This window comes from Falco naumanni, chromosome 10, assembly GCF_017639655.2.
Source record: "Falco naumanni isolate bFalNau1 chromosome 10, bFalNau1.pat, whole genome shotgun sequence".
In the NCBI taxonomy this organism is placed as follows: domain Eukaryota; kingdom Metazoa; phylum Chordata; class Aves; order Falconiformes; family Falconidae; genus Falco; species Falco naumanni.
This window is the reverse complement of record NC_054063.1, coordinates 17,765,966-17,781,586: the sequence shown is the minus strand read 5'-3', so window position 1 is coordinate 17,781,586 and position 15,621 is coordinate 17,765,966. Positions and strand designations below refer to the sequence as shown.

At 36.1% G+C, this 15,621-nt stretch overlaps 1 protein-coding gene across 9 annotated transcripts in view; it reads left to right on the top strand.

The window, feature by feature from the left end:
• The window catches only part of SHANK2 (SH3 and multiple ankyrin repeat domains 2), a 354,480-nt gene that overhangs the window by 101,160 nt on the left and 237,699 nt on the right, over nt 1-15,621 (top strand). For 7 of the 9 annotated variants that reach the window (XM_040608429.1, XM_040608430.1, XM_040608433.1 and 4 more), the window contains exon 13: nt 8,068-8,118. The exons of the other annotated variants lie outside the window; for them this stretch is intronic. In XM_040608429.1, coding sequence (XP_040464363.1) covers nt 8,068-8,118 — 51 coding nt within the window. The remainder of the gene's footprint in view (nt 1-8,067; nt 8,119-15,621) is intronic. 9 annotated transcript variants of the gene reach the window in all.

The following is a 15,621-nucleotide window of genomic DNA, read 5'->3' as shown; positions in this document are numbered from 1 at the left end:
ACATGCTGATATGGCAGTACGTCAGTCTGGCTTGAGGAGTGGTTGGAATGAGCTCATTTGTCTGCCCCAGCAGCACGTGACCAGTTTGTGTTCTGCTGTAACATCCAGAGCCTTTTCTTCAGTGCCGCTACCAAGTACTCATATCCCGTATTGGATTCGTCTGCTAATTCCACCCCAAATAAGGATTGCATAATTTTTTCAGCTGATTGCATTTTGCTTGTTTCAGATACTTTTCCATTTAATCACAATTGCTTTCCTGTTTCTTTCCTTTGTTGTCACTTCTTGTTTTTCTTTTGCTTTTGTCAGTGCCAGCTTTTCTGTTCTGTATTGTAACTGTGCTCTCCCAGTTCTTTGCCGTGGTCATTCAGCTTCCATTCCCTTGTAAGATGCAACCCTCTCCTGTGACTGGGGAAGCTGCTAAGATTTCTGCATGCTGACTCTTCCTTTTGGTCTGCAGTTTTGTATGAAACTGTAAGATTATTGGGATAAGGAAAATACTTTCTTTGTCCCTCATCCTAAAAGAGAGCAAGGCTGAATTTCAGCCCCAAGCAGGGTAATCTTCTGCACCTTTTCAGAGCCTGGCTGATACAAAGCTAAAAGTCTTTTTGTTTACCATGCTGCTGCATGTGCAGCAGTTGCACGGAATGGTGGTTAATTCTGACAGTAGTATGTTAAGATACTTGAGCTTCAATTATAATGAACCGTGGTATCTTACCTGCTGTGTTGTGACTAGACCTGGCCTTGGTTTATGATAGCATTGGGCTGCTAGCAATGGATAAATATTTAACCTGCCTCCAAGAAAAATTGTTAGGACAAATAAGAAGTTGCAAGCACTTGTAAATTAGGTTGTTGGTCTCAGATTGGATCCATGAACTTCCATGTTTTACAAGTTCTGTGACATTTGGTTTGGAGTTCATGAATTAAAAATAGCTGAAAGCCAACCCAAGAGTCTTCTGACATTCTTCCTTTCCAATCCATACTTAGGACAGAGTATTTTCTTTTGACTCATTAGCATAATAATGTTTATTGAAACAACTTCATAAGCCCCAGATACACATTCTTGCATGTGAAGTTAACCAAGAGAGATAAAAAAATAAGAAATAATTTTATTTTTTTTTTAAATTTCAACAACATGAAAGCAAACTTACATTAGCTAGATTCCTAATACAGAAGATGCTTTGGATTTTTAACACAGGACTGTGTTTTCCTCCTTGTGACAAATAATGCAGTCATCTTTTGGGTGTTTTTTTCATTGCTAGCTTGGTTGTGCATAGTGGGAGAATATATGTTTTCTGATGATGATTGGATGGAGAAGAGCTTCCCTTTCATCATCTTTACTGAGAAAGGCTAAAGTTTAGAGGCAAACTACCTCCAAAGCTAGTGGAGTTTTCTCTCCCCGTGCTTGCACTGAAGGATTTTTCTCTGTGGGGTTTTTTTTTTTTTGTTTTGTTAGGTAAGAGAAGTTTAAGTTGAGTCAAAATACCTGTGGGTTAACAGTGCTTCTCATCATTCTGTGGAGTACATGTTATTATCTTAGAAAGTACATTTCAAAAGTTATTTACTGGATGAAATGTTATGCAATTAAGGATAACTTTTGGCATATCCAGAGATTTGGAGGGAGTAATATTTACTAAGAACTTCTTGATCATAAAGTGAACTTAACTATAGACATTCCCTAACAGATTTTGAGATTTCTTCATTGATTTATTTTCATTTTCTTATTTCTAAAAAGACAATTCTGGAATTATCGAAAAGGTTGTTTAGGGTTCCCCCTTCTTGAAGGACCTGCCTCTTTGCTGGAAATAATTGGAAATTAAAAGAATGGAACACTTGTTATTAGGTCTGGGATGTTGCCAGTGGTTCAGGAAACAGGGCCCCTGTGCAGAGTGATGCTCTGGTCACTGTGGTGACAGCACTTTCTTTTGAAGACTGTGGCACAGCATCCTGTGTGCTGGAAGTGACCACCGCCTGCCGTAGGGACCCAGGAATTACCGTGCCCTGCATACTCTCCTTTTTGTAAAACCGTTAGTGTTTCTGATTTTCACCTGTGGATATGTCTAAATAATCTGTTGCAGTTTATTTCATGCCAGCTGATGAGGGAAATAGATCAACTGATGGGAGAAGTTTTTCTGGTGTTAAACTGTTATGCAATTGACAAATTGTGTTTTGCATTAAAGAAGTGTAAATCTGGATAAAACCCACATAAATTATTACGGATTGAGGCTAGTGCCTTATCTTAGGGTGTGTTTGGGTTTCCTTGTGGAGAGGAAGAAAGACACAATCTATTAAGTCTTTTTCTGGCAGTTGGTGGACTGTCCCCTATTGCAGTCCGAAAAATATCTATGCAGATTTAAAAAAATCTGCTTCTCTTCTGATTTGCGTTTTCTGTCGAAGTAAAAAATGGAATAAGTTGGGGGTAAAGAGTTGTTTAAAACCAAAGATTCCCCATTTAGTTGTATTTTGGTCATGGCATGTCCTTGACATACGAAGATAAAACCGTAATGTACTTCTGATATCCAAATGTTTGTACTGATCCAGTGCTATATACAAATCAAAATCTAAAAGTATTTGATTAGTACTGGGTTGGGTTCGTGTACAATAGCAGTTTACTGGTTTCTGAAACAGTAAGTTACAATGACATAAGCTTTGTATCTAGCTTTTATAGATTACACCAGCATATGGCTTAGACACTTTGTTACCATCCCTAACACAACAAGCTCTAATTTTAGAATGTCCTTTACTGGTTACAGCTAAATTGTTTTTGTCATATACTTTTTTTTTTGAGAAAAGTAAAGGGTTGTTTTTTTTTTTTCCCCAGTGTTTTAATAATCATGCTGAAGTCCATTAAGCTTTGTGGAAACTAGAAAGAAATAGGAAAACAATGAGTCATTAAAATATATGTTGTGTAGGATTAAATTCTCTATTCTGGTTGGATTGCTTCCAGGCAATAAGGAAAAGTCAGCCAAGTATCATATCATGTTAAAGAAGTCTCAGAATTTTTGGCAAGATTTTATGTGGGTTTTTTAATTTGTTTTTGGTGTTTTGTTTGTAGGTTTTTTTTTTTTTTTTTTTTTTTTTTTTTATTGGTAAATGCTCCTAAAATTTAACTTTGGGAATGCCAAAGTCCTCTCTACTACATGAGAGGTGCCTGTAAGGGAGTGGGTAAGCAGGGCATGATGATATTGTGTGGCGCTGGTGTGGTATTGAGTCATTTGACCATCAGTGAACATCAGGGGTAAAATAAGGTGTTTTTCTTAACTCATATGTGAGTCCTTGTCACCGAAGATCAGCATTTTCCTAAGTTGTTACAGTGAGCAGAGCTATTTAAAGAGGCAAAACATTCAAGTCTAGAATTTGTTTCATGGGATATCAGGCTAGTATCTAGACAGACTCATTAGAGATCATTATCAAATAGATAGCAGTCTGTGCCTTACCTTCTTTATGCATATCTGTAGATGTAGAACTACAAGAAATGCATTTTTGTCATGACAATTCACATATATACTCTGACCGTATTTGCTCCATGATAGTAATTGCATTTATATTAATCACATAAAAGCTACAGGGTGTCCTTTTCAAATAGCTTTCCTATTTCCATGTTAAAAAACGTTTTATAGATTTCTTTCTTCTGATGGGCAAGATGTGAATGTTTGAAAAAAATAAAAATCAGATCAGGAGTTAAACTTATTTTATCATTAAATAAAGAATATTTTCTGCAAAGCTGAATGTCTAGGAAAATGTGTAGAAACATTGGTGCAATCAGCACTGACCCAAAGGAAGTTTGAAATCAGCATCGAATCTCTGTATTTAACAATACTCAAGATTTTTGCTTTTAACACGTGGATTTGGGATAAGGTCAGTATAATTTATATGTGAAGAGAGATGCTGATTCTGAAGTATTTGGCAAAATACTTGGATACATATTTAATCTCCTTTTTCTAGAATGCTACTGCTTTGTATCTTGGATCTGTGCTGGAGACGCATATGATCCATAGGATGCATAGGGTTCATAGGAACCTAAATGAATAATCAGATTAATTAAGGATCTTGAGTATGTGTGTACAGTTTCCTAGCAATATAAAATAAGTTATTGTAAAGGATTTTTTAAAATTTCAGTTGATCTTAAATTTAGGGGTTATTTTTAGCAAAGAAATGCTTTGAAAAAGTCAGCGAAAAATTTAATATAGCTTTATAGTGAAAGCATCGTGTTTGAAGTACTTAATGTTAACCTCTGATTCTCAGGATCATCTTTGAGAATCTATTTGTGCTTGGCCTTCCTAGGGAAAATTATAGTTCTCTCTGTGGAAATCTTCAAGAAGGCATCATGAAAGTGGAGTTGCGTTCTGGAACATTAAAAATATCTTGGTGATTTCCATAAAGTGAGAGCCTAATCCTGTTCTCTCTGACTTGGGGTCCTATTTCCCTTGACTAAGTGGTGTGCTGTCCTGACACAATCAGTACAATGCAGCATAGTTGTCATACTCCAGTGTTACTCCAGGAGATATAATTGAGCAAATTTAATTGAAAAAGTAAATATAATTGAACAGGAAAATGAGCTGCAAATATTGTTTTATGTCAGTAGTATTTCCAACCATTTAAAAAGTGTGTGAATATCCTGAGATACTAGCCAAATTCTTACTGAAACAGTATTTCATCTTGGGTTCTAGATGGAGATGGTTATTGGTCTGACTTTTCTTCTTCATCAGCAGCGATTTTCTCATTGTACCTGGAAATCTGATATTTAGGATTATTTATTTTTTTTCCTTAGGCTTTCTGACAATCAAATATATATCTGAGAGGACTGCAAAAATATATGATCTTAATGGATTTTTTTTTCCATCTAGAGTGAAACATATTTGATCTTTTTATTCATTATTTTACACTTTCTAATTTTATGGTTATGACAAGAATGTTTTCAGTTGTAGTTTGTCATTCTGTAATTTCATTAAATCAGGTCTAGGGTTGTTAATGGACTTTTTGGGTTCAACCAACTGTTGAAATAACTAGTTGATTAAATCTAGCTTTTTTTTGCCTGAAAATGTCTTGTCTGAAAAATAAACACCAGTTTCCATTGAAATGAAAACTATTTTGCTGTGTACAGTCCGTGGGGAAAACCTGTGCTGCCTAAACACAAACAGTATAGTGATTGTCCTTAAACCCCAAAGGGTTAAAGCTATTAAATTCTGATATTGAACATTAATGCATGGAGTTTACATTGATGAGTATGCATTGATGGTAATAAATTCAAACACATGTAAATACTTCATAATATAAGGTTTATGTAGATTTCATGAAAAATTTGTCCAGGGTAATTTGTATAAACTTGCAAAAATTATGCATGCCTCTGTTGTTCACATTAGCTTGTAAGGAATGGTGTATGGCTTCTTAACAGCCAAGTGGGCTTTCAGTTTCTCACTGTGATATAAAAGTTAATTTATTGTTTCTGATCTTGATGTTTACTGTTGTATACTCCTAAAGATAATAAAATAATTGTTATAAATCATGGTCTAAGGTAGTTCCCATTGTATTTTACCATTGAAAATGAAGGTAATAACAGCAATAACTTCTTCTCTCATTGGAAATTTATATTACATTGCTTTAAATTGATTTTTGTGCTTGTATGTCCAAAGTTTCATAGTCAAGTAAAGAATGAGTATAATTTTAGCCAGTGCTGCAGTAAACACAGGCTTTTCATAAATAAAAAAATCAGACTTTCTCAGGTGTGTGCCAAGAAAAAGGGAGTGAGAATCTACATGAATACAAATAAAGCAAGTTCCTTTTTAAAGCATGAGCACAGGTCAGTGATTTTGCCATCACTCACAGACACAGGCCAACTTCAGGCTAGGCTGCATCAAAATGCCTGCAGACACTGGGACTGGAGTTGTAAAGATTTGTGTGACTCCTGCCGGAGTCTCCAGGCTTGCAGTGTGGAGGAGTGTCAGGAGTTGTGAATGATCCTCATTCTTAACTGCTTTCCCTTGATTTGCATTTGATTCTGAGCTGCTTAACCACTGGTAGATTATTTCAATTTTCCTGGTGAATAATGCATGAGGGTATATAAGTGGATGTTCCTTGGCTGAGTGGGCTGCAGATGAAAAGTGTCAGCTCCTTTGCAGCATTAATGTGCATTTTTTTTCTCAGGTTAAAGCTGTAGAGAACCTAGATATGCTTTTTTTGGAAAACTCCTACAAATGCCAAAATATTGGCAATGTTTGCTTTTTCTCTTCTTTTCCGTTTGAATACCTGTTATTACAATGAAAAAGTCAGTTGCCAATTTTCCATTACAAGCTGATTTACCTTGGGACTCCCCTTCAAAATTTCAGTGTTACATTGTTGTACCTGCTGCTTAAGCTTCCTGAAAACTATCAGGAATAGGTGGGTTTGTTTTTTTTTTTGTGGTTTTTCTGCCACCAAGTTTGTTTTAATATACTGACTCAGAACACTGATTTCTTCTTGCACCTCCTTGCTTTTTAGTATGTCCCAAAGGAATAGTTGGAGTGTCTTTTCCTGCGCAAGCAACCTGGAGGCACAGATACATGCAATTCTTGTGTATAATATATGCAATGTTTCCTATAAGTAGATCTAAACACATTGAATGCTGTAATAATTGAAGCATCACTTGAATCCAACCCATGATCCACTTGGTAGGAAAGCTTCTTCAAATTATTCCCTTATTAATTCACTGAGGGGCATTTGACACTTGTTTCAGTCCCTGGGGTAGGCAGATCTTTTCTCCTTTTTCAGCTTACTAGGAAAATACCCTTTTATATTCTAGAATGCTGTAAAATTAAAACACAACCATTGTTCTTGTTTGCTTGTGGTGAGTCTTATCATTATGGGGCATCTATTCAAGATGATAATTTGATCCCTAATATACCAAATCTCTGAAACATGTGACATGGACCATTCTAAACAGAATATTTAATTGGAATGGTGAAATATGAAAACTTCCAGGGATGTATCTGACATACCAAATACCTTGGAAAATGTTTTTTGATACAAGTCACTTGTGGGAGTGTGGTTAGAAAGAACTTCCTAAAATATGGAATCATGCTACTGAACAAAAGTTATATAAAAAACAACTCTTCCAAACTCCCCAACTGTAACACTATTCAATTTACAGACATTCAGACATGAACTATATATAAGTATATTGTTAAATGCTATTGAATTAAACTTAGACTGACATTTTGTAAGGTAAAAGATTGAAAGTGTGTGAAATTGCAGGGGTTGTATAGTAAACAAGGCACTGAGTGGTGTAAATGTTTAAAAAGCAGATATGGATTAATAGCTATGATAACCGGATTCCATGAATATTCAAAACCATTCTTATGAGTATTTTGTGGACTTTCTCTAGTATTCGATGTAGAGATGCTGAAAATTGCAGAGAAAATATTTGGCAGAAGTGCATGTTCTTGTAAGGGCTAGTTTCAGGTTGTACAATAGGAATTCTCAAAATCTATCCGAAGAATAATGGAAAGGAAAAAGAGGAAAATTATTTTGAGATGTGATTTGAAGTTTGAAATAATTACAAGACATGCTATACAAGCCATTTTCCAGATAAGTGATCCAGATAAGATAAAAAGATAAGTGATCTGTGGTGGTGATTCTGTGATTCCAGTGCTACTGAGGCAGGGAGGGGGGTGTTGGTGTCTTGTTCACCACCACAGAAAGTGGTCCCTGACTTTCATGTGTGCAGTTAAAGCAGTCTTTCTCATTGTTCCTGTTGTATTGTTAAGATATTCCATACTTCCAAACTGTGTGTCACCTTCCTCTGCCGTCCTCAATCACATTTAACATTCTTCATTACCTTCTATTACCTCATTTTCATTTCCTCATTTCATGTGCAAAGTGGCAAGGACAGCAGAGTAGGAGAAACTAAGAGAAACTAGAATTAGCTTCCTCATCTCCTCCAAATGTTTGTTTTGCCCAGTTTTCCATTTTTAAGTCATGCCATCAGAAGAGCTTTACTTACATAAACTTCTGCTTTCAAATTTTCCCCTTAAAATAAAATTCTGACACCTAACTTCTTTTTGATGTTGCCTTCGTTCCTTGCCCTTCTTAAAGGATCCTGCTTCCCATATCCAAGTAGAAGTCCCTGGAATCTGTTGCTGGCAGGTAAGGGTTAAACAATGGTACTTTTTCTGTTTGGGGGCAATAGTACAAAGGTCTGGTTTTGATGCTGTTATTCCTGGTGAAGGAGAATTAATGAAACACAGAGGTATTTTAGGAGCATAGCTTTCCCATAAGGAAAGGCTTCACATAGCCATATTCTGTTGTCTTGAGCTTGTTTAAGTTGGCGGTAGATAAAGAGGGTCTCTGTCAAAGATTCTGGGCTCTGAGTGAACTCCACATTTGGGCCTCAGAACATTGAAAAGATAGATGGAATAGAGGAAGCATTTTTAGTGTAAGATGGTGTTCATTGTGACTAATAAAATAATCTCTTCTTAATGTGTCTTATACTATGTCCATGTAGCTGAAATCATGTATCTGAAGTAATGATTAAATCCTGTGTTATCTCATCCAGTATGTCACACTGCCTGACTGACTGAATGGGTGCTATATTTCCTTGAGATGCTTGTGAGGAACGGGCTCTTATTTTAAGAGTGGTGTTACTGTAAGGACTACTGGATATTTATATTGATAAGGAAAAATAATCCAGTTCTGTACCTCATCTCGCAGTTTTCTTGTGGATGACATGTCAGGAAGGATTCTGTACGCAGGTAGCCTGCTCTGTATGGTCGTACCTACCTTTTTCCTGGGAAACCCAGTATATGTGTAGCAGAAAAAAAAAGACAGCTTTGGTTAGAAAACTTCTGTATAAAAATTGTTTTATGGCATGAAGCAAATTAGCAATTTAAAAATGTAAGCTGTCAGAACAGTAGATCAAAAGAGAGACTAATATGCATTAAGATTTTTTAAACTATGCAACTACAGATTAAGATGTACATTGCAATAAATGGGGTAGTCCCCCATGAGTAGTTTTCAGTGTACCTGTCTTCCATCCACTATAGAGTGTCATCCATGTCATCCATTTAGTTCTGATGCACTGTGGGGTTTGTGAAAACCTTAAAACACGTTGATTTTAATATTTTTCATGTGTAATAAATAGGATGCTAATTATGTCTAAATACATCTGTGAGTACTGATAGGGTTGGTTTTGGGTTTTTTTTTTTTACAGGTTCTTTTAAGAGAATGGTTATTGCTTACTATATACTGATATGTTACTTTGTGTTAGTGCATTGGTATTTTAATGTGGTTTACTATTCAGTTAATAGGAAGGCTCCAAATTTCATCGAACAATGTAGGGTGGATTTCTTTTTGAAGTATTAAAATCCAGTTGCTTAATTTTTATTCAAGACCACCAGAATTTAGGCATAGAGATCCTTTTGAACATCCTGACTTTTGAGTTTAATTGAGACAATGGCCTCAATGCTGCCCTGAGATTTGCAAGGTGTCTGCATGAGCCATGCAGAATTCTAGGGACTCTGCAAAGTAGGAGAATGGTTGTAAAATATATGAACTCAAATTTACTATACTTTATTCATATAAAATGTTTATCAGGAACAGTTTAAACAAAGAAAGCTTACATAAGGAGCTGTTGTAGTATTCCTACAGCTAGCCCACTTGCCTGTGGATGTGTGTACATACATCTGGATATATGCACTTCCATTTTTTATGGTGCAGAGAGTAACAGAAGCTATGTTAGAGCAATTAAGTTCTCAAAACATGAAATGCTGCAAATATTTTAACAAAAGAACAACAAATCTAAGATTTTTCTGTGTCCTTAGAATTATCAGCAGTATAAAGGCAATTGTTTAACATAATTTACTGTTATTTCAGGTGTATTTGTTTGTACTCTTCTGTCACTTTTAACTATACTTTATCTCTTTGTGGATCTGAGTTTCAGAAATGAGTGAGACTAAGAGTTTGATGCTGGATCAAAGAAAGTATTTTTAGAACATAAATACATGTTGGAACAACAAAAGCCACATTCACAGTTCACTAAAACCCAAATAAGCTTCTATTTAAATCAGTAGGGATTAATTAACCAATACTTTTTCCATCATGACTGTAAGACATAATTCAGATCGCTTATTTTCTTAAATGCTTGCACAGTACATTTTGAAGGAATAAATCATATGAGATAGCCTTTGTATTACTGTAGAATTTGCCTCTATTGTAGAGAAGGTTTGAAGATAAGCCAGTTAAAACTCCTGGTGAGAGACATTCAGTTAGAGTAAATTTCATTATTACCAGTTATGACTGTTATGTCTCAAAGGAAAAATAAAATTACACAGTGTGTAGTTACTTACACAGTGTGTAGTTACACATTACTATAAGAAATTGTCAGGACGTCGATTCTGTTAGACTGGCATTTATGAAGACCGACAGTGCCTGATAACTCAAATATTGATAGGGTTGACAGCTTTTAAGTTTGCCTATGCTGTGTTGACCCACTTAGAGCTGTTTAGAAATTTCCAATAACGCTTTTTTGATTTTGGAGAAGAGTTCAGTATCGGTGAAGTCAACATTTTAATGAAAACATTTCAATTTGATGAACCTCAGAAATACTGTGGGGTGGCTACTTTGCCCTTTGTCTGATGTAGGAAATTGTTATCTCTACCTGGAGACTTGACAGTGAGTCTCCAATCTCCCACCATCATTTGCTCGTACTTCCCCTTAGTGTATCCTCTTCTCCAGTCAAGTATCTTTTTATGTTAGTTCAGCCAAATTGGTGGTGTGCTGTGCTGTAATAGGAATATTTTAAGCCTTCCCCCTGAGCCCTCCTGAAGTATTGTAAGTTTTCAATGCATTTTCACTAGGTTTTGGTTTTCTTGGTGTAAACATAATGTAGTGACTTCAAAGATTTGTTAAAAAAATTTTATTCAAACTGTGGTGTAAGTAGGCTTACAGGTTGTCAGACTCAAATTGTGCTGCATTTTCTACAATAGTTACAGCCTTTGTAATGAAATGTATAGATGTACTGTGTTCTGTTGTTACTAGAAATTGGAAATTATCTTGAGGACTGCTTAGTTCTGCTTAGTCTTATGACATTTTCTGTTCCTTTCAGAATCTGCCATAACAATTGCTTAACAAGGAATTAAAATCTCATGGTTTCCTAATTCTGCTCCATTTTTACCTGATAAAATGTTCATAAACGCATAGTATAGGGCAGGGGTCCTCAAACTATGGCCCGCGGACTGGATACAGCCTCCCGGGTCCTCAATCCGGCCCCTGGTATTTACAGACACACACCCCCCCCCCATCCCCCCCAGCCGGGGGTTGGGGGGGGAAACCAAGCAACTGCAGATGACTGCCTGCCACTTAATCTGCGTGCCGGCCCCCTGGTTAAAAAGTTTGAGGACCCCTCGTATAGGGCATCGCCTTTTATCTATAAAAAGGGCACTGAGAGCTGATCTGATTTTTAAAACTATGAATGTGCAAGTGAAGAGGAATTTATAGAAAGCATTTTTTGAATTTATACAAAGTATTGAAAATGAAAATGCCCAAATGGGTTACAAGAACAATAAACAAAACTACTAATCTTGCTTCTACTAATTTGTATCTCCTTAGCAGTTTTGAGCTGATCCAGGCTCGGCTTAACTGATGGTTTAGCAGTTCCCCAAGTCTAGCAAGCTCTTACCAGTTCTCCCTGTTTCAGGAGGTGCAGCAAGAGCAAAAGCATCCCTGACTGATGGAATGAGAAGCCCTGTAGGGGTGCTCTGGTTTGATTAGTACAGCTTTGAGTCAGCCCCCAAATGAAGGAGCACAAAACTTGCTTTAAGTTCATTTTATAGATTTGGTTTTGGTGCTCATACGACAAAAATCTTAATAAATGAAAGAAGGATGAGCCTTTCTGAAGCTGATGAAGGCATAGTTTCATAACTAAGCTTGTGAGTGCCTTGGACCACTAAGGCTAGGTAGTCACAAATCCTCTTCGGTTACTGAAAGCAAGTGACAACTTTCCAGTAACAACTTCAGAGCTGTTAGCTGCCTTCTGTGTTTCCAGAGGCTTCTTGCTGTGTATAAGGGAGGTTATATTGGGACACATCTTTTGATATTATATGACATTATGCAGTGCACCCATCACATTGCATCATCACCGAATTAAACACTGTTCAGATCATGTCTTTTCCTTACATTAAAGCTTAATGACAAAAAATTGAAATTGTACAATGAGAACAAATGGATTCCTACTAGTCGTCTTTCTGTATTCGGTTTCAAAAGCTAAGGTAAATAGAGATGGAAACATTTCATCTTTGCTGAAATCAGCAATCCTAATGAACAGTTACGAAAATTTAAAGCTTCACCCTTTGTAACCTCCTGAATGTTTTATTTTCAAAATGTAACTGGAAGAACTGGATTTGCTAAGGATCTGGTGTAGTACAACAGCTAGTTGAACGTTATTTTTCCAGCTTACTATCTTCCTGCAGCATTTTGTTTGCATTGTATTTAGCTTTCCATATCTGAAACGTTTCCAGTTTACCTGGGAGAGTTTTGCACATTCCAGTCCCCCTTATTGTTCAAAATTTAAATTGGTAACGTTTTGATGTCATGAAAAGACACGATAGTATTGCCAAATTAAAAAAAAAAAAAAAAAAGAAAAAAGAAAAGAATTCTTTCATGATGGTCCTTTTATGCTTGAATGGAGACAACATTCATGTCAGTACCCAAGCTCTCACATGATTACAGTAAGTCACAGTAAGTATGAGGTCTGCCTCTGTGGCTTTTTTTTGCCATTATTTTGGTGGCATACTACTATGCTGTGTAATTCTCTCCTCACTTTTGCTTCTGTGTAATGCCTGTAGGGAATTTCAGCAGTGACTTGCACAGCAAAATAGCATCAGTAAATTATTTAAAATAGATACAGTCACTTTAGTGTGATTTAATAATTAAAAAAAAAACAACAACCAACTTTTAAGAAAAAGCCCGCTTCACAGAGACCTTTGGTAAAGAACCAAGAACTCTCATTTGAGAAGTGGTGGCTCTGGCCAGCAGCCCTGAAGTTTGTGGATTACCATGAAATTGTCAGTTATGACAGTTCCAGGAAGATCCTCTCAAGCAACTTACATCCTCTGGTGTCTTACTTTCTTATCACTTAGTAAATTCAGACCTAAATTGTCATAGCATGTTCAGATTATTAAAACATTACCTCTCTCTTCTTTCCATTAATTTTCTTTAGATAAATGCTTAATAATGTAAATTAATAACTGGAATCTGTTACTTTAATATAAAGTATTTTTTATAATTTATATAAAGCTTTTTATATAAAATGTGAAATGCTGGCTCTCACTGTTTACATGCATATGCATATATAATATATATACACGCAGTTGGAAAAGCCTATGGCTAACATTTTATTTTCCACATATATAGCTATAAATCTCTGTGAAACCCAGTGTAAATTGTGATTTTAGCTTTATATTACAAACAGCTTCATTTATGAAGCCATGCAGAGAACAGTATTGCCTAAGGATGTAAAAATATTTCATTTCCCTGAGAAAAGAAGGTGGTTGCTATGGGACAGAAAGTTATCTAATGATGACTTTTCACAGATGCATGCTACTGGACAGAATTGCAGTATTCAAATCACAGTGGGTGAAAATGTTGATTTTTCTAGGATGTATTTTTGAAAAAAATTTCTTAGTGTAGATCTAGATACTTTGAAGAAAAAGGAAGAAGCAAGTATCTTTTCTGTAGGGTACAATTTAATTGTTTTTTCTTTCCAGTCCTCCTAGAGTACTGTGCAAATGAAATCTATTTGTTCAGTCAAACTAGCTTTCAAATACCTATACAGAAAAGTGCGGTCATTTTCAGTGCTGAATGATGATTTCTTAAGGTGTTGTCTAGTACAAATAAATTTTTTTTGTGTAGCAATATAATTAAAGATCTAAGCAAGAAGTGAAAATTATTCTGTAAATTTAATAATAACCCTCTGAAATGGTATTTTTAAATGAGGGAAACATTTAAATACTGGTTTTAAAATGCTACTTCTCAGGTCTAAAAGTACCCTCAGCATCATCCTTTAACTAACCAAACAGAATTATTGATTCACCTGCAGTTGGGCTGTCTGGGTTCATTGTTCAGCTGTGTGAAATGCATTATGATCTGTTGTAAACCTTCTAATTAACTCTCTTACCCTATCCTACATGTTTAAGAGCTATGATTTTGTCTTTTCTCATTCTCTTTTCCCATGAGGTTTCCTTTGAGACAGAAGTTTTTACCAGCCCCTGATCTTCCCCATATGGATGGGCTACAGTGCCACTCCAAATGTACCTGCGAAGAGACTGGAAAACTAATTACTTTACCTACAATTAAACGCCATGTTACTAGGGACATTAAAATGCTAGATCTCTACAGGTAGTTGATGCCTAATGGTGTAGAAAGGTACCATTTAGGATTTTTTTTGAACCCGTTGTATGTTGGTGCCCCATTGAAGTATATCTTTCAGAATTCAATTGACTGGGTCTAGAAAACATGCTTACTGGTCAATCTGCCATCCCTTAGCAGGAGGGCGTTTGCAGTCACTTTTCACTCTCCAGGGTAATGACAACTGGCACATCAAGGAATTGTGTAGAGACTTCTCAGGTGGATCTGCATGGAGTACTTTGAGTAAAGGACGTCTTGTTATCTCTAGCGTAATGCTTGCCTTACCAAACCTTTCTGACTTAAAAAATCACAAGCAGGAACCATGTTCCCTTTTGCTCTTTGGTCTGGGACTATGCTGCAGTAATGCGCGAGTCCAGCAGTTCTGGCTGGATTTTGCTCTTCACTTGCTGCACTCAAGTGCTTATGTTATTTACATGAGGTACTTAGCACTTGTACTCTTTTAAAATAATTATTTCTATGTCCTTCCTAGCTTATTATGAACACTAATTTTTAATGCCCATAGATTAGTAGTGCTTGAGAAAAATTGGTCTGTTCTTGAATGAAACACAAATTAAAGTTGCTTTATATTATTTGTTTTCATTCCTTTCATAATTTTAGTCCACTAACAAGCTTGAGGACCTTAGAGGCTTTGGTTCTCCAAAGAAATTTTTGCTGTGATCATGCCTGAAATTCCCACTAGCTATATGTGGCTTGCATGACTGCGTGCAAAAATTGTTGCTGTAGATCATCCTGCTTTTGGATGATCTACAGCTAAGAATATGATCTTGCAATATCATTAGCGTTCTTGTATCCTCTCAGATTCCCTGAGTGTTTCTTGCACTTAAGATCAAGCTACGTAAGTCTTACCTGTGCTATTTAAAAACTTGTGTTTTGAGAGACTACTAAAATCGACAGGCCGCTGAGAGCCATCAGGATTTCTGTCCTTTGTGTGTGCTTGTACTCCTTTTACTCAGAAATATCTGTCTGTGATTGTTGCATTAATATTAAATTTCTGCTTTGTTTCTATTTCCTATCTCTCCTATCTCTTTTTCCATATTTTTTCATACTGTTTAAAACTATTCCCTAAATTTTGTCTCATAGTAACCCTTACATTCCTGTTTGACAACTTCAGCCGTCTTTCACAGTCTCCTTACTCCAGCTTATTCATTACTGCCATTTCTGCAGCTTCGATGTTTTCTGCCAGCCAGTTTTGTGAAGTGCCCATTCTTATGCTACCTGTGTGCGCTG